This window comes from Solenopsis invicta, chromosome 10 (genome assembly GCF_016802725.1).
Source record: "Solenopsis invicta isolate M01_SB chromosome 10, UNIL_Sinv_3.0, whole genome shotgun sequence".
Classification (NCBI taxonomy): domain Eukaryota; kingdom Metazoa; phylum Arthropoda; class Insecta; order Hymenoptera; family Formicidae; genus Solenopsis; species Solenopsis invicta.
The window spans coordinates 16,593,642-16,613,407 of record NC_052673.1 but is presented as its reverse complement, the minus strand read 5'-3'; the positions used below and the strand labels follow the sequence as shown (position 1 = coordinate 16,613,407).

The 19,766-nt window shown below is 38.5% G+C and overlaps 2 protein-coding genes across 12 annotated transcripts in view; one reads left to right on the top strand and one right to left on the bottom strand.

The window, feature by feature from the left end:
* LOC105197815 overlaps window positions 1-19,766 on the top strand; it is a 232,580-nt gene that overhangs the window by 41,431 nt on the left and 171,383 nt on the right. The gene's annotated exons all lie outside the window — the stretch shown is intronic.
* The window catches only part of LOC105197814 (lachesin), a 129,584-nt gene continuing 112,438 nt past the window's right edge, over window positions 2,621-19,766 (bottom strand). For 2 of the 3 annotated variants that reach the window (XM_026131734.2, XM_026131735.2), the window contains exons 7-9: window positions 13,199-13,318; window positions 12,803-12,973; window positions 2,621-5,672 (exon numbers count right to left, since the gene is read on the bottom strand). In XM_026131734.2, the coding sequence (XP_025987519.1) occupies window positions 5,419-5,672; window positions 12,803-12,973; window positions 13,199-13,318 (545 nt within the window). In that variant the 3' untranslated portion in view covers window positions 2,621-5,418. The remainder of the gene's footprint in view (window positions 5,673-12,802; window positions 12,974-13,198; window positions 13,319-19,766) is intronic. The other variant, XM_039454616.1, reaches the window with a different exon arrangement.

Below are 19,766 nucleotides of genomic sequence, written 5' to 3'. Positions count from 1 at the left end.
GCGCGCGTCACTCCTTGCGTTGTCTTAACCCTTTAACCGCGCAAACATTTTTAAACATGTTTTAAAAAATTGAACAATTTCTCTCGCACTACATTTTTTTTTTACACATTTTATGTTATCACGTATAAAAATGCACGGATCGAAATCTACAGCGAGATCTCGCTAAAAAGTTTAATTTATTACGCTAATGTGACGAATGAGTTAACATAATTTAACATCACCTTTTATATCTTCTCTTCAACTCTCGAATTTCTCTAATTGCATTGAAAACGTTCTACATTTGACGTAAAACGCACCTGAAAATAATTCATCAATGAAAATTGAATTAGCGCTCTTGCAACATTAATTTCACTGCTGGCCATAATGTGCATCGTTTTCGTAACCCTTCTTATAAATTAATATTTACAAATTATTAAGAACTAAAAAATCGAATTATTTTTCCATTACGTTTTCTCAACCGTCGAATAATATATTGCACAACGTGGTGCTGTTCGTATGATCTTTATTATTTCTCAACTATTTCTTGTCGTTTCGTCGTGATAAGGATGATTTACGGGATGACGAGTAGTTGATTTATCTTTAAAAAGCATTGGTAGCTATAACAATGTTCCAAACGATAATCAACAATAATTGATCAATAGAACTCGTCGGTAATTTTCAGTCGGATAAAGACTCACATTACCGTCCTAACGCGCAAAGGCCGATTCAATTACGATTTGATTTTTATTTTTTTTTACTTTGACTTACATTTTAGATATATTTATATATATTATATATATATTTATACGTATATATAATATAATATATATATAATATAGTCCTTGTATATATATATATATATAAACACACCTACGATCAACAATTCGATAAACCCTATTCCGTAATTTACACAATCTACACATAGACGTTTTCCCGCTTTCCATTGATAATAATTAGACACCGCGATGTTTCTCTCACACACGCATGTACATACACGCAGGCACGCACGAAAAACAGGCATGTACATTCACTTATTGTGACTATAACGAGGCGGATATAACGAAACAATCGTGCTGCGCCTTGACTGACGTTTTGACCCATTTTCACGTGACATTAAATATGAAATGTATTTATAATCAGAATAGTATTGATACTATTCCGGTGTCACGACATCGTAGCACTCCTTGTATCATGATGATCGATAGCATAATAGCTGTACAGAAATTAGCCCCCTCAAGCTTTGATGTCAAAACGCCCGGATATAACTGTGTGTTCACGAGCTTATATCCATGATTAGATTTAATAGAAATATATAAATGATATAGCGAATGTTAATTAATTAAGTTTGCAACAGTGATTTTTATGGATATAATATATTAGCTTTTTATGAATTGTCTGACGATTAATCTTGTTTGAATTTATTAATACACAGTAAAAAATAAAATGTCCCAGAATGTCCACTCTAAATTTTAAGTTAAAACAATTTAAAAGTTAAGTTAAAATAACTCTTATTTTAAGGTTAGATTTTAAAATAAGTGTTGTTTTAACTTAACTTTTGAGTTCTTGTAACTTAAAATTTAGACTGGACTTTCTGGGACATTCAAAAAAATATTAAATTAGCATTTTATTTTTTACTGTGTATATTCATTGGCATATTTCCACGAGCATATCACCACGATTATGATAAATTTGGGACAGGAAAGAAGAATGTTGCTCAAACGTGATGAGAATAAAACAGATTATTAATTATTTATCTTACAACTGCAAATTTTTCACAGTCGTATTTATTACGACTGTTGGTGAGGACAATTATAATACTTGATTTAATGTCACGTGAAGAAGGGAGCAGAAACGAGCCATTTTACCTTGTCATACGGTATTATACCTCTGTGAAAACGGTTTATATGCTGACAGACTGTGCGCTCTATTCCTCGTACTTCACACAAGTATAAAATATTTAACCTCCATATGCGTTAATCGTCCATTCCATAACGCAACTGTCGGATAACGTAATTGACAACGCCGTTGACAACGAGCGGTAGCAAAACTGTTGTCGTTCTAAAGCATCGCATCCTTTGTTTACCGACATTATTCATTGTCCCATTAAATGGACGACTTTTATGTAAAAGGACCTGAGTGCCTTTATGTCAAAACTGAGAAATAAGATTCTAAAGTTCTCCCTAGAGAATGTAATAGCCTTTTGTGTCGTAATTTACAGTAAAGTTATAGAATCTTAATCTACTTAACAAACCAGGGTTACGGGACTTGAGATTTAACTATATATTAATGGATCACTAAATATTAATTCGAAAGTATATATACATTTATACAAAAAGATGGATAGATCGTTTTCTTTCATCGCTTTGTTGCTTTCATACGTCGTTTCCAACATTCTCAAAGTCTGAGAACTTTGTAAATGTCGCCAACTCAAAACGAGCGAAACCGACGCCTGGTGCCATTTATAGAAAAGCCGCCTGTGAATGGAGGTACAACAATATGGGTATCTAAGATTAGACTCGGGAGCTTGAGAAAAGCGATGTGGACCCTTGGAATAACGATATTTATAATATAATGAGCTATTTTAAATAAAATGATTAGTTTCTTAAAATAGGAGATAACGATGAAGGCGAACATTTTTTTATTTTATTTTTTGGCACGTTTTTCCTAATTAGGACGAGTAATTATCTCTCACTTTCGTTTTCATCTGCGCGCCTCGTTGAAACTGGACCGAAATTACGTATAAAAAATTCGAGCCGTTTACCGAGCCGTCGCATTTTCGGCGGACCGCGAATTTCTCGAAAATCTGCACGAACGCGGATGAACCACATACATAAATATTTTTTTTTTATAAATTTGTTCCAATATCAACGTAATACAATTTAGCTTGAAAAAACACTGAAAGCACAGACTTCAAGATTATCTAATGAGAGTAATATAATAAGTCGTTTCTGTGGCCTATGAAAGTTCTTTTTTTTATATAAATTTGCAATTTTTGTAGAAATGAGATTAGTTTCAATAATATTTATCGACACAAGGTGATAGCAATCTTATTTATTTCTGTTGTTCCGCACTCTCATTTCTTGATATGTGCGCGGAGATTCTTGTGATATCGATCGCATATTTATAATTCAAGATTTGAATTCTGACGATCAGGAAGTTCGACAGTTAGTTATTTACAAAGCATCATTTTATCTAAGAAGTTCTATTTTCTACTTTTTGCTCGAAGCATATATCAGCATTTCTTTACCGATTTCTTATGAAATTCTTATCGTGGCATAAGAATGGAAAGTCTTTTTTCGCTTGATAGGATATTCCAGACCGATGCGGACTCAAATGCAATATTATATTATCGAGATAGGATAAACGAAGAATGAAACCACACGAAACATTCGCGTTGCATGTTGAAGAAATTAAAACGACATGGCTGTTTGAGTAATATCTAGATGTCGAAAAGAGAGGCATTTCTGTCATACGAATCGATCGATATAAACATTTAATAACGAGATTACCGATAAAAATATTTCCATACGATTGCTCGCGCGCGAATATGTTAATGAGAAAAATTTCAATTACCGTTCTGTCATACGCGCTAATGTTTCTTTCCCCAGAGAAATACCAAACGTAAGTAACGAGAAGAGATATAGTACTGCACCAAGTATAAAAAAAAACGCCTCTCTCTTTTCCACAAGTCAGAGAAAAATCTCAGCGTCTTCAAAGCGATTGAAATTGCGAACGTTGACTTACTAGTTCGATGTAAAATTTCTGAGAAACGTTCTTCCGCCTGTTAAGAGATTCGAGGAATATACATAATGGAAAATCGTATATCTCGAGGATGCGAGGCGTACGAGTTGGGAACATACGCACGCGAGTAGAAGACCCGGCACTTCGCTTCCCGATCCGACGCTGGATCAGATGTCGATGCTTTTACGGCCGGCAGCTCGTTCCGCTCGATCGCGTCTAATGTGAAATTTGCTCGATGGAAATTTCGCGCGTTAATTAAACACGCGCGATTTCTCGCCCGCGGCAGTCATTCTCGGGAGCACTTCCTCCGGGGCGTCGCCGCGTCGCGTCGGTGACCACTCGACGTGAACGACATTTGTGTAATTGATTTCGCGTGCAACCGCCTCCCCCAATGATCTGACGTTTCGCACACGAGTTAAAAAGAACTGGCGATTTAATAATTATGTCATTGGTGGCGCGGAGACGGGCTAGCTAACGAGATATCTCGTTAAGCCGCAAACGGATAATCGTGGTAACCGTATCTTGCGATGACAACGCGGACAAAATTTCACGATCTTCGGTCTGCCGTTAACGTTTCGTCGATATTCGCTTGGCTGTTAATTTGCACGAGCATTGAGCGGAAGAGCGGCCACGTTGGATCGATGCCGTATAAAATATAGATGGCTTTTATATAAAAGAAATCTTTATAATGTAAATAATGTCGACTTCATAAGGAAAGTATTTTTTTTTTTTTTTTTGAAACGCAATTTTGATAGCCAATTTTTTCTCAGGACCGATAAATTACATTTATAATTTCACGAAAAGAAGAACGAATTTATTTTTTGTCGTCTAAATTATTGCCAAACGTGGAATGGCAGATTTCAAAGTACAAACATCTGTACATATTTTATATGTATGTGTCCCGTCTGAGACATACAGAAAATAAAACTGAAATAGAGCAAAATTGATTAAATTTACTAAAAATATCTTTAAATATATAAATGTCATCCATATTGCACTGTCGTGCGCAAGCAGTCGGTTTGTTCTGTCTACGTGACTCGCATTGCATTACGAGTGACTTAATTTAACATGTCGCTCGTTAATTCTGTGCTTTTTGAGCTTGTCAAGTTTCCATTATTTCTATGTGAATGTGACCATTATTATTAGCATTTGTTTTCGTATATCGCACGTGAATTTTTGTGAAATGCATTTTTTCATCATCAAAATGCGAGCTGGCAGTATTCAATTAAGGCGTAGAACTGACGCTGATAGAGACTTCGAATCCGCATATGTAATTTTAATCTGTCATTCGTCATGAATAAAATAAGTAATGAAAACGTATAATTGCGTTTGCATTTGAAAAAGATTGGGCCGGCGTGAAAAGTTATCACGCAAAGGATTAAAATAATAGTCGAGATGTCCGTGTCAATTTACTTTCTGATTTCTGCAGAATTTCATTCAACAGTTTAGTGAGCTTTGTTATATTTCCGAATCCGTATTCGCATTCGTTCAGCGATATGGCAGTAATCGTATAAAATATTGCAATTAACGTCAGTAACGACATGATATCGATACCAAAATTCGGCAGTAATGTCGTGGATTGCCGAGAACGCGAGGCGACGGGGCTACTTTACCGCAGTCTCGCAGTCTCCTTAGGTTAGCGAACTGAGCTCATGGTAAACGTAGTTTGCATTTAAGAGCAAATAGGTTACGTCTATCTTACGTCGAAGCGAGCAAGTGGTGCAGCATGATCAGGACGACGCCAATCATCGCCGGCGGCGCGTTGTCTCTCGACGTTGTGGACGCTGAATTGTCGTCCGCGTCGAAGACTGGTTCCAGGGTCGATCCCGTTTCCCTCAGGGATCCCTGATGCGCATGGTTCAATCTGTGATCGCGATCACCGATCGAATCGCCCGCGTCGTCGTCTGCTCGCCGGTCGCCGCCCTTTTTAGGATGTTTAGGTAGCTCCATGTCTGTACGGAATATAAGAAGGGAAAAGTCGTGTCAATATTCTTCTTAATAGCATTAGTTATTCTGTTACAATAGAATATATTATTCGAGAATTGCCGCAATTATTTAAAGTTCAGAACTTAAATCCTGCTTGATATTCTTCCAAAGTCATCTCTCCCATTTCCGTTCGTAAGCCTATTTTGGACAAGTTGTTGTTAGAAAAAGAGAAAGGGAGTTAAATAAATGCGAGGATTAAACGGTCTTTTACAACAAGTTGTCAAGTCGATGTGGAGAACGTTAGAGTTGTCGATACTCCTGTTACGCACGTGCAACGAGGGCGCCAAGCTTGCAGTTTCTTCGCTATCGAATTCAAGGCACGATCGTCGAAACATTATTTCAACTGTGGTCAGCCAGTAGTCGGCGCGATCTGGTGTGAGTAGATATCATTTTTTTCCGCATGTGCAGAACCTCGATGGAAGGTATCGCGCGATGTTTTTACGCTCGACGTCATTCGACACACGCGAGGCGAATAAAAGTAAAGAGAGAATTCCTTTTTGGAATTTTGTGCAATGCCATTGTTGCGCGCAATGAAAAACGAATTGACTAGGTCCCTTTTTTTTTCTTTTACTTCCAGATACTCCCTTTTTTCAAAGTGAGATATACATTTTTTTTTAAGTATTTATTACACGAACTTCCCCTGAATATACATTCTTGTCTTTGACATCTCTCGGCGTATTTTTCAGCGGTGCTTAATATCCGCGGCACGTTCCATTGAAATTCAACGAGCGAATGATGAGCAAGTCGATACGTGATAGCGGGAAACGTGATGTTGCGGGGGAGGGGCAGAAGATGGGGAAGGGATACAACGATATGAGACACTATTATCTCTCGCATGTGAGGAGATCAATCGGTACAATTTGCTCGTCTTTAGAAAATGATCGACGCTAATTTCCCGCGCTAATTCAATGCACTTACAGCTCTGGCACAATTCTTTGATCAAATTTTATCTAGATTAAGCATTGCATTAAGAGTTCGATAGTCACTGCTTTTAAGTAGCTTTTTCTAAATAAAATATCGCTTCTAGATTATATCTTCCGCTAGGAAAAATAATGTATACATGAAAATTAATTCAAAACTAGATAGATCGATTGCAAGCTGTGATTAGTGTTTAATTACGACGTAAGTTATGACTGAATGTTGAGGTGTTCTATTATCTAAGCGGAATTGTATCAACGTAATCGGATTCGTGTAATATTAGAATGTTTAACTCCTATATTGATTATATAGCTTCAACGGAGCTACTAAATACCGAAATCACAGAGCTAATTGACAAGATCGTGTTTCAATGATATTTAATTAGGCGTGCTCTCTGCCAGCCATTTTGCTACTTACTCATTACGGGCCGCTCGAATCGCACAGCCAGGCGCAGCTCCCATCCTAATTTTCCTTTTGCACGGTCAACTTCACTCAGCAATATTGCTAATAAATTTAATCCGCATATGACGTAAATTCTCTGCAAAAATTTTACCTTTGCCCCGCGTAGAAAATTCACGTTTATTATATTCGAATTTGAATACGCGTGCGGAGATTTTTTTTTTGCAATGTAAAACATTTTTGAAATTACATTCGCTCGAGAGATTTTTTTCGTTTGACAAAAATCGACGCAGTAGCAGTCAAACGATTTCTTCGAGAATAAAATTTATCACGGCAAGTCTGCGACACCCCGTATACAGCTGCTGTGAACGAAGAGACAGGTTGCGGTAGACCGGTGGTTAGAAGAACTATAAGAAGAAGTAGAAGTGGAAGAGAGGGTGCGGCAGCCCGTCTAAATAGCAGTTTAGCACTGATAACACTTGGCAGACTTTTATCGATCATGTCTGGCAACAGATGGCTCACCCAATTCCGGGCGGCGCGTTTTGTCTGGCCGGCTGATATAAACGATAACTAATACGAGACACGGGAGTACGCGGGGCTGGGATGACGGTGAGCAAGAAGAGAGATAACGGCGGGCTGGCGGCCAGGTTAGATATTGTTTCACGGTCTTTTAACCGGAGAGACGTGATGCCCCGACGATCTTCGCCATTGTTTCGCAGCGCTTTTTTTGACGGCGAGCAGCTCGTCTAATTTAGAAAAAGCCATTATTGGAAACGTAAGCGAGACTCGGAGCTCTTTGAACAGCTTTCACAATTACTTACATTAGCGATAGTGCTTTTTTTCGAAATATTATCGCTTCCCTTTTCTCATCGAAAAGTTAGTATCTTTGATTCTCTCGTGTAACAATGTGAAATAGTAAGTGATAAGGAAGACTGCGAGAGTTATGCACGTTTACAACGTTGAAGTTATTAGCAGTTTGTAATTAAATTTTTACAATTGAATTAGTGCCGATTACATTTGACGTAATCATCCTTTAAATTGCGTTACAGGACACCGTAACGGGGTTTTAAATATTGGAGATACTCTTGTGTATCTTACGAGAGAAATCAAACCCGCAGACTTATAATTTAAAGCAACGCGATCTTCATCCTAGAGTTACGCCTCGGATATCGAGTCCTCATTTATCAAAGTAAATCCATAATCCCGACCGCGCGCAATCTGTGACAAGAACATCCCCGGAAGAACGGCGGAAAAGAGGACACGAAAAACCGGCACGGCGCGGCGCGGCGCGGCGCGGTCAGGCGAAGAGCGCGGCGGGAGGGCGGATGGAAAGCTCGGATATTGTTTCGCAGACTTTCGGCTCTCGACATGACGCGCCAACATGCCGCCGCTGTCCTCGTATACGTTCCATAGCTTACCGATCCTCGACCCATGCACGGGGCGCCCTTAAATCTACCGAATCGCCCTCCCGGCGTAGACAGCGCACGCTCTTTTCACTCTGGCTCTTCGCGCCCCGTTTACACCGGCGGTTTAACGGTTAATCCTTCGAGTTTATCTGATCGCGTGACTTCAACGAGAAGTTCGAGCACGCTGGGATAGCATCGCGCGCTTCCTCTGCGCGCGTACACCCGCTCTTTACACGACAGCGCGATAAAATTGCCGTCATTAGGGTTGCACGCGCGCTCGCAAGCCGGCGGCGGGGGTGGTTAACTCGTAGATCGCGGGCCCGGCTTTGTCCGGCTTGTTACGCCGCTCTATTCGTGCTATGATAAAGAGATAAAGTTGAAGAACTGGTAAATTCTTTTTATTGAAAAATCGCGACGGAGGAATTTTATGTATAATATACGGTATATCGTTATTTCTTGAGGTTTTTTAGTAGGGTGTAATTTTTATTTTCCGTTGCCCGTTTTAATCTCTTTTGTGCTCTTGGTGACCTGTGTTGAGGTATTCCGACGTGCGCGCAGAGATGCGGATGCGGATTGCATCGTCGCGTGTGAATCCATAATTTTATGCACGCTTCTCGTCGATAACTCGCTCGGAATTTGCCGCTCCAATCGCGCGACGTGCAGAATTTTCGCTGCGATAATTCGAATGCGAAACTCACATACCGTGATAATATAATAATTTTTATTGCTAATTTTTAAAGTTTAATTTATGAACGAATTATTGCACAGAGATACTAATTTTATAAGAAGGAATACGATGTTATTTGTGCTGCCTCTCATTTCGAACAGAAAATATAGAAAATGTTGCGATATGTTTTAAAAAATAATAAGCGACAAAAATTACAGGTTTGCACTGAATTATTTATTAAAGAAGATCGTAAAATAGTAAAGCGTAATGAATAACGCATGAATATGAGCATTACACATCCCGTCCTTTGTGAATAAGCAAAATTAACGCCGAAAACAGAAATAATTTTGTGAATGAGTACTATGCTGTATTACAATATCATAACTGTCACTCGGAATTCGATCAACATCTATTTCGCCATTTATTTAAAAGCGCTGGATTGAGTATAATGAATCGATTTGTCACATTTATTAAGTACATCATACTAATTTTCTGTCGTCTATAATCCGCGACACATGTCAAGAATGGCGATCGAATCGGGAATACGTCGTCAAACAATATATCGCGGAAATATCATTTCGCTTAGCGTTCCTACAAAATTGAACTGTCACTATTCTGCAAAACAAAATTTCCCCTTTACAAGAGAGGAGCTTGTGCAGCAAATAGTTTTATCGAATCACCGTAAAATCCTGCTTAATTCAGGTTAAATAATTTCAGAGATGCATTTAAAACCACATTTGCTTCGGTATTCTACTATTTAATGATTACGTTCTGTGTAATTCAGCCAATCGCATGTTATGAATCAAAAATTGCAGAAAATTCTGACATGCAACATGGATTGATTACACTTGATCGCTGTTTCGCGCCAGGAAACGTGAGGTAGTTTGTATAGCCTCGCTGAATTTTCACCCGCGCTATAAAGCGGAAAATTATGTGACGCTGAATCCGGTAAATAAACTGTGAAAAAATAAGGACGCGCTTCGAGAAAAGTAAGCGGGAAGTTATGGGCACATTTACGGCTGATGACATGCCGTAGCGAGAGGATCGCGTCGAGCCGCGTTGTCCGCGAAAAATGCGCCTTTTTTCATTCGTTTTTCGACAGTAAAAGAGGTGCCTGCATACACGTCGTAAACGGATCGTAACGTTCAATCAAAGTGGAAAATTATGGGGCGCCACTCATGAAGACTTATTACGGTCGTAGCGTCATCCACCGCAATGTACAATCGCCGCGTTATTCAAAGCTTTAGCTCCAATCACATGTACTTTTTATTCGTTGTCGAGCGTAGTTTTCAATATTATTTGTTTTAAATTTTTTTAAGAGAAAATAAAAACAAAGTATATTAACAAATTGTAACACAATGTAAACATTACAATTATACGTATGAAAGTAGAGTGAAAGTTAAACGATGAGATGAATCCATTATTTGTAATTTGCTACTATTCATGTTACTCATATTGTTTTCACTAATGCTCTTTTGAAAGAGTTGTGATGAAATAATGTGTGCAAACAAAATAACAAAATTTCTTCAAAGTTAAAGTATAAATATAAAAATATATGTATATTTATCTCAAAATTCTATTTTGTTCTTTTATCAAATTATTGAATTAATATTACTATTTGAAAGCATAAAATAAAATATATTAGTTTTATATAACATATTCCTAAACAGTAATAAAACATTAGATAACACGTTTAGAAAACACATAAAACGAATACGAGCTACTGGAAAAAGTTTTTAATATGTTTAACATATTTAATGTTTGATATTTAATAATATTGTTATAATATTTAGTTTTCTTGTTTTAATCATTAAATATAATATAAAGCGCTATTATCATTATCAGTTGAACATTTATCTGTTGAATATTAATTTTACATAAAATTACAAAGAAAAGTCATATAATATTTTAAAATTTCTTTTATAACGAATTAATGCCACATTAAAATGTCTATCTTATATCCATTTATACGATGTCATTAATACGATATAATATTTGACTTATTTTTCTTTTCATATTTATTATCCAATAAAATAAAATTTATTAAAATATTTTGCGGAAATTATAGACGTCTAAATTATTATTATTTTTTCATTTTTAATAGTTTAGTCCTTAGCTTTTTGATCAGAAACGTTTCAAAAGTTGGAACTACTGTTTTACTCAACTTTTCTTTTTTTTTTTAAAACACAAATTTTTAATCATTATAATTCATTCGACTGTTATTTCTTTTACGATATTGTGTAATTTGTTGCGCAACGTTTATAAGATATGTGTAAAGTTATTATATCATAGAATGTTTAAAGAATGTTAAAAAGAGATGCTCTCGGGAAAAAGAGGATGCATTGTAATCACGTTTTAACCGATATCTTGCAAAGACATTTTAAAGATTACTAACTTAGGTATTTCATAGACGTACACCGGAGCGGTTGGTGGCGGTATTTTGCAGACACACAATGGAAGCGAATTCCATAAATATTATACAGAAGAGTACAGTATTATCTGCGTCGTGAAATAACTTACGGTTACGACGGAGATGTGGCTAAGAAACTGCGGAAATTCCGATCTGTCTCGCGGCGCAACGGTCTCTCCGATACCTTAAATAGTAAAACTCGAGAGGAAACCTAATTTTGCAAATACCGATACTTGTAGTGACAGCCATGCGGTTTCTTCGAGATAAATTCCTGAGATTACCAAAACGACGAGAGTTAGAAATATTATACAAGCGCATGTAAAATATTTCTGCCCAGATTTTCACTTTATCTCCGCTTTATTACTGCCTTTCACTGCCTTTGCTATACAATTTACACTAAGTCACGTACGAGAAAGAAATAGTAGAGAGAAAGAAAAGAAGAATAAAATTTTTAACTTGCAAATCGCAAAACATTTTAGAATTTTTTTCTACATAAATGTTTTATTCTGATTGTACATTTGGCCGCTCAATGTTCGCGATGAATGAGCAAAAAGGTAAATAGCGCTGGCACAAATAGACATCCGTTCTTTAATTCTACACGTAAAACTAACCATTCGCCATTTTTACGGCGACGTATCGTTACGGGACGACAAGAAAAATACCGTCGTATGCGTAATACACGAGACGCTCGTTGCCGTCGATCGTTCCTGCGAGATTGCGACGTATTAAATTGCGCATGTAATGGAAACGGCGATGTCGCGGTGAGACGCTATACTTTCTCGCCGTCGCGAGCACGTGCAACTGCGATCTTCGCAATCAAATACATGTCTCTAATATCCAGGACTGTTTTAAGCTCCCGTAGAAAGACACTTTCACTTGCGGAAGTGATATGGGAGATTTTTTAAATAGACACGAACATATTGTGCGTACTATCCAATTTACTTTTAAAAAATTACGTTTCGTAAATAGGATTTGCGAGAGCGAGGATCGTAGCAAACCTTGTAACGTCATTTAATTAACTCCTTTTTTCAATATCCAAATATTTTTAGCTATTTTACCGAATAACAAAAAATTCAACGTGTCCTTTCTACTTATATTTGAACTGTCTTTGAACTGACTACTAATTTTTTCAAAAAATGTATAATAAATGCATTAACCCTGGAAGAGAGTTTGTGACGGTACGACGTCGTTTGCGTCTGACGAAGTTTTCCGAGACTTTCCGGAAGCCCCACCACGCGCAGAGAGACTTTACGACCTGTTTTCGTCCTTGTCGACGCGTTAACCGCGGAAACTCACCGTAAAGCCGGATGTTCCCCTCGGCGTCGCCGATGGAGTTTTTCGAGATGCACTTGTAGCCACCTAAATCGTGCTTCTGCAGGTTCATGATCACCAGTCGCATCTGCACGCTGTACACTGATGTCTTCACCTCGGACATCGTGTATTTACTGTTGGTGATTATCATTTCGTCTGCAAAAATTGGATTAATAACGAATGTTAAAGTTTTATACTTTTAAAAGCATTTCTATTAAATAATTATGATAAATAACGAAAAATATTTTTCGTCTGTACGCTAGAGAGAATGCTCACAACTATAAAATACGTTTGTGAATAATTCGAAATCTCTGAACTGATAAGTAATCCATCTTTCAAGTAAGTTGGACAAGATCTACATTGATTGAACTGTTCTATTACCCGATTCTCGAGTCCAATAATTAATGGCCTTAGGTGACGCTTCCACGTGACAGACCAACGTGACGTTGGTTCCGATCGGAGCTCCGACCAGCTGGTTCGGTACCTGGACCATCGGGTGAACTGTAAGCCATAACGATTTGATCAGTTGAGATCGAGCTAACGACAACAGCACAACATCAGCGACACACCCGCGCGCGCGGTTCCCCGCGAACTAATTTCTCTAATTGAACGTCATCGTCCGTAACTCCACAAAGGATATTTTTCTGATTTCAAAGCGAAGATATCTCGAGGTAGGGAAACAGCGGTAGTGCATTGCTGCACCACTTGCACAATTCAATCGCCTTACTTCGCAGTTACATTGTGGTCCCTTTGTGCGAGTGCGTCATTAGCGAACTACGTGAGCACCTCACGCTAATGAAACATGCTGACAGATTGTCATTTAGCGAGCAAGTAGAACGACGCATTTTCTCTCCCCCCGCCCCCCCCCCCCCCTCTCTCTCTCTCTCTCTCTCTCTCTACCCTCCCTCTTTTCTTTCTCTTTCCTTCCTCCTTCCTCCTTCCTCCTTCTCTCCCTTCCTCCTCTTCTCTTTCTCTCTCTATCTCTGCCTCATGGCAGCGTTGCACTGCCTTTCATTTCGAGTATCGTAAGCAGCTTTTCGTGAGCTGCTTACGTTTTAACAGGCGACCGCGCCGAGCACTTCTTCTTTCGGCCGAAGCTCGGCCAAACGTCGTGTCGTCACAAAGCGCTTACAGTGCGTTTTACAGCGGCTACTTAACCCCACCGACGTGAAATTCTGCCTCCAGGAAAACAGGCTACCCTGTAGCTCATTGAATTCACCCATGTCCTTTCTAGCGTGTTCCGTGCAAGAAAAATTTCTCTGCATATCACAAATGTATTTCATGGTGTAATCTCACGGTTCATGAAGTTGCTACTAATAAGTTAACGTGATTGCTCATTACATCATAGTCCAACAAAATAAAAGAATATGTTTTAATATGTAATAACAATGAATAAACGTATGTTAAGATTTAAATTTATTATTTACACATTTAGAGTCAATAGTGAATTCAAATTGTCGTATAATCATTGTGTAAAATAATTATCTAATTTATGCAAAAAATTAACAAAATAATTTTATATACTTAAAAGAGTTCTATTTAATTGAAATAACTCATTCATGTTATATAACTGCTGCCACATCTTCTTAATGTTCTGAGAAATTGCGTATGGCAATTTAAAAATAATCATTTGCATACAAATATATGGAATATGGATAGACTATTTGTATTCATAGCGGGATCTAAAATTTGCCCTCACAGTCTCTAACGATCCCGTATCGTCGTCGTTAAAAGATAACGTTTTATAAGATAGTCCGTATACTTTCGTACTCTCAGTAATAAAGATTACGTTGGCGGTATATCGATGGGCAGAATGCCGGGTGACGATATTATGTACGTGGTAACAGAAAATTAAGATGATGGCGCGAGATAAACTGGCCGTTTTCTCAGCGGGTCTTTGGTCGACTCTTTATCTCGAGCGCCGCTTGGGAAATATATGTGCTCGCGCCGCGCTTGTGCACACCGAAGATCCCGGCAGCAGCGCCGAGGCGACACTTTTATATGAGAAAGGGGAATATACAGAGTGTTTGGCGGTAGGATAACCATAAGTCAGATATATCGACATCATAGAATAAAAATTAGATAATTTTGACGTTGTAAGTTTTAGCGGAGAGAAGAAAAAATATTCTATTTCGCACGCGCTGATTCTTCCCTACAAAATGTTACTTTTGCAATAAAGTAATTTTAGGTGTTTCTTTTTCAAAGTTTCACGGTGACATTGGCGCGATTCATCGATTAATTAGGAATGCATTCTATTGAAATTTGTACATGAGTTTGTTATTTACATATATTTTTCAACATTCACTTATTAGAAATATTTTGAAACGTTTTCAAATAGGTATATGTTGAATCGACTTCTAACTGAAAAAAATCTCTCAAGGAGTTATACTTTAATATTTTAATTATTCGCGCGTGAAATTCGTGCATATTAAATTGAAGAACGCTTTTGTCAAACGTAAATCCGGTATGCAAACCGCGATAATAATAATTGCGAGGAGATTACGATCATAATTGGTAATTATGACGCACATTGTCGGTTGTGCCGTAAAACGAGCTAGAAAGTACGGGACGAATTATCAAAACGAAACACACACGAGACAACGAGGCACTTCGACGCGTGGTTAATTCGAACGCGCGGACTCGGCAATTCCGGGCGAACAATTATGCACCGAATTGAATCACGTTTTCACCCCTAAGCACAACCGCGCGTTGTATCACGAGAATTGATTTATAAATCCCTTTTGGCTGCAACAGCAGAGAGAGAGAAAAAGGTAGAGAGCAAGGGAGTTTTAATTGCTCTGATTTGCCGGACGTGTCTCGCAAATTCGTTGCGTGATTTTTCGATGGATTTACGCGCCAACTTTCGAGCCATCGTCCAAAAACTCACGGTACTGATTTTCACGCACGCACAGTGTGATAGTGACGAATACTCGCACTGGGAATTCTTCATGTAACATTTAGTTGGGTACGTGACGATAGGTGACGCATTTGCCCGGATAACAAACAGTAGGATCGCTCGACATTACTTTTAATTGTGAACGAGCTCACCGAGCTGCCCGAACTCAGCGAAACGTAAATACGCTGCGACATTTCAGCTTCCGAGCGACATTTCGCCGCCAAGCAATGCACGGGATGCAAATCGTCGTCTGTTATTTTGCACACTGCCGTTTATTGATAAACTGGTGGACCAACGGCGATAAAATCGTATTGAATCGCTTTCTCGTACGTAAACACAATTTCCTGCGTTTTATATGCAAAAAATAGTTTCGTTGAAGTATAATATGTAAAAATTAGGTCAAATATGGATCGATCTAAAAATAATTTTGTTGGGTCATTGAAATAAGTATGCCAAACGCTCGAGTCTGATGATAATATTGTAATAAACATTTGTTAAAACTATAACTATAAATGTTTTAACATGGTTATTTTTAATTATTTACTTAGATCTGTATTTAATTAAATTTTTAGATTCTTCAACAAAATTTTTTTTTTTCGTTGCAGTTTCTCAATATATATACAGACACACACACACACATACATATATATATATATATATATATATATATATATATATATATATATGTGTATATATGTAAATAGTTGCATAGGTCTTAGAAATGTTATCACAAATTTGCTGGGTTTTAATTGAATTTTCTTTAGCAACATTTTGATAATCAAACCTCTTTGATTTTCAATATTTTGATATTAAAATGCTCAATTAAATTCTCGTTAAGAAAGAATAACTTCGTTGAAAAATTTCCATTACTTCTTTATTTATTTTTATAATTTTTAAAAATATTTTAAAGTTCATACAATAAATTTATCTGCCAGCAGACTGTTTGCGAAGTATTTTTAGCGAAGAATATTTCCCAGAATATGGAGCATCTTATATCATCACGTTTATGCAGTAACTGCATAACTGGATGTTATACGGTAACGTGTGCAAGTTCACGATGCGGTATCGCTGATAAATATATCGATGCCAAAATAAGCTTGTGGAACATCAATCAAATAAGTTCGCGGATGCCATATCTGCGCCGCAAAACGGACAGTCGATCGATTTGAGCCGAAGGTCTGAAATAGAAGGCCGACCGCGAAGCACAATTGTGAGCTCGCAAATAAGTAAGCGGCACAAGCTAATTTCTTTCCCCGCCTCCGCTAATTAAGCGCAGCGAGCGTATCCCGAGGCGTTTAATGCGACCTGTGGCGCGAAATTGCATTCGTCGCGTTCATACTCTAATCTAATGCGGTGTAACAACTTAATGCGGTGTAATAATTTAATGCACTAACACAGCGCGCAATTCTCGATATCGCGTCAAATGCCCTCTAGATAAATAATTCCCGTATCGATTTTGCAACATTTAAGTTGGACAATACTTGAAAAGCAATATTCACTGTAAAACAATTTTTGATATTTGCTTTCAAGTTTGTAAGATAAAATCGACTATTTTTGTACAGAAATAGAAGAAGACGTATTTAACACGAAGGAAGTTGGATTGTCCAGTAAGACATTTTAATTCATCATTCGTTATATTTTTCTTACCCACAATCCAATATTTTAATGAATTATAAAAATTACTTAGAGAAATTTACTTCTGGCACGCAAAGAGAAACGGAATGTTGCTTACTAAAACGAACAGTTAATTACAGTAAACAAATGAATAATTGCAGATAGTAGATAATAAAATAAACTCAAGTAAAATCTCTCGCAATTAGGATAAAATCTTGTTGATTGTAGCGCAGGTTGGCACGTGTAATCGCGGGATAGTAATCGTGACGGTATTAATTCTCCTTAAAAGAAACCAATAGTGGCACATAAAGTCAACTTATAAAGGTAGGAAAGCCTGTTATTGTGTTTCTGGGTCGAGCAGCGATTTAGCCTGCGTTAACGGTTCTCTCTCTCTCTCTCTCTCTCTCTCTCTCTCTCTTTTATTTTGCGGAAAATGTACGATGTCCACAAGAGACAAGATTTTCTCCCGTTTTGGCGTACGAAAGCCCCAACATCCGATATTTCTGCGGCGATAAGATAACGCTCGATCCTTTTCCATGACGCTCACGCCACGTATTCCGACGTAATAGTTCTTTGTTAAGAAGCAGTGTTAAGACCGTGTCGAGACTCCGACGGTGTTCCGTGTACACTTGGCGCATTGCAATGCGGCTCGTCGCGTCGCTTTTCAATGGTCCCTCTCTTCCGTGCCTTCGTGTACAACCATATTTATCTAACGCGTAATTACGCGTCCGAGTTCCGTGGAAAAGTTGCAAACTGGGCGAGGAAGGACGTCGCGGGAGATGTAACGGAGAAGTTAAAACGTTGGGACTAAGTTAAAACCGGAGCGGACGGCGGGGTGTTTAAAGTTTCTGAGTAAAGTTCAGCTTGTCACATCTTGCGATGATTAGATCAGGGCTCGGTCTCTCTTTTCCGAGTCCTTAACTTAAGAAGGAACTTTCATTCTGTCGTCGCGTGGATGCCGATGATGAGCGAACGTGAGTCGCGAGTATAATTTTATTTAGGAAAGTCTAGAAAAATATTGTATTAATCATTTTTACGATTACTATTACCGATACCAATGTTCTTCTTGCAGCAATGAGCATCTTATCTAAATATATTTCTGCAGACCGTCGGAATCTCAACGTTATTCTTCAAACTTTACCGAGAGCGCAGATAATAAAACGTTGCGAAGCACAATATGAAAAATATGAAGTAACGTGAAGCGTCGACTACCCACATCGATATAGTAAAACTTACAATTAGCACGTATACGTCGACGACAAAGTAGCAATCCCGTAATCGCACGCGAACGGCGTTCGCCGATAATTCCGGATGTTCTTCCGCGTTTACAAAGGAAGTTCAGCACTTGGGTACTCGCGTCACGCGATCGTTTAAAGCAATCGGCCGTCTGCCACGAACAGTTCCAAATCAACCGAGGGCCGGAGCTTTCCTATCCACAATATCCCACGCCGCGCCGGTCGCGCGAATTTCGCGGCGAAACAGCTCGCGGACGCGAGTTCGTCTATAGCGTATTTCAATGAAACTCGATTATCGCACGATCTTATCGCGGTGCCCGAGGCCAGGTGCGAGATCGTGCAACCGCAGTAGAGCGCAACTACGTACGTAGGTACGTCCAATTTCCGCCGAGGAATTACCTCTCCTCCACGCTCTAAGACACGGTTGGGTCGGTCGTAACCGCGGCTTAACTCGCTATCGTCACACCACGCTTCTCCCACAATGAAGCTACGTCTTACCTTCCTTCTCCGTCTCTTTTTTACTATTACGCTTTTTTAACGAGTGTACAATCTCTTGATGTGTGGGCATTTATTTTGGAATCGGATTTCTCGCGTAAAAAATATTTAGAATCCAATTTCCCGGGTGAAGCGTTCTCACTTTTTATTTGCCTGATTAATGGCTGCCGCAGTTACCTCAAATTGCAGCAAATAATATTGCCCTGACTTTATGTACAATTATATACTTTTATTGCCGTATCGTCGTCTTTATTGTAACGAAATATTTCTTAAAAGTGTAGCTACTCAAATCTTGTTTTATCGCAAGCTGCATAAGACATCCGTTTACTATAGTTTTATTTCGAAAAAGTCTTTTCTCCTTTATATAAGAAATTGGTAATCAAACTGATTTCATAATAACATTTACGTGCAGTTGAGCTCACGACATTCCTGCGACACAGCGCATTTCCGCGCTCGCGTCTTCATCCACCCTCTTCTTCGCGCAATTTGAACAGAACCTTATTGCGCACACCATCTTCTCGCTAAACCTTCGAAAGGGGAGAGGAAGACACGAACGTGAGTGTGTTGTACCGTCGTCCCGAGTGTAATTTTATTATCTCGCGCCCCTTACCGACACCCCATCTTACCCTCTGAAATCTCTCCTTCACCCTCGTCGCCATTACGCGCCTGTTATTTAAGCAGTATTTTACCTTCGGTCTTTTTCCCCCTT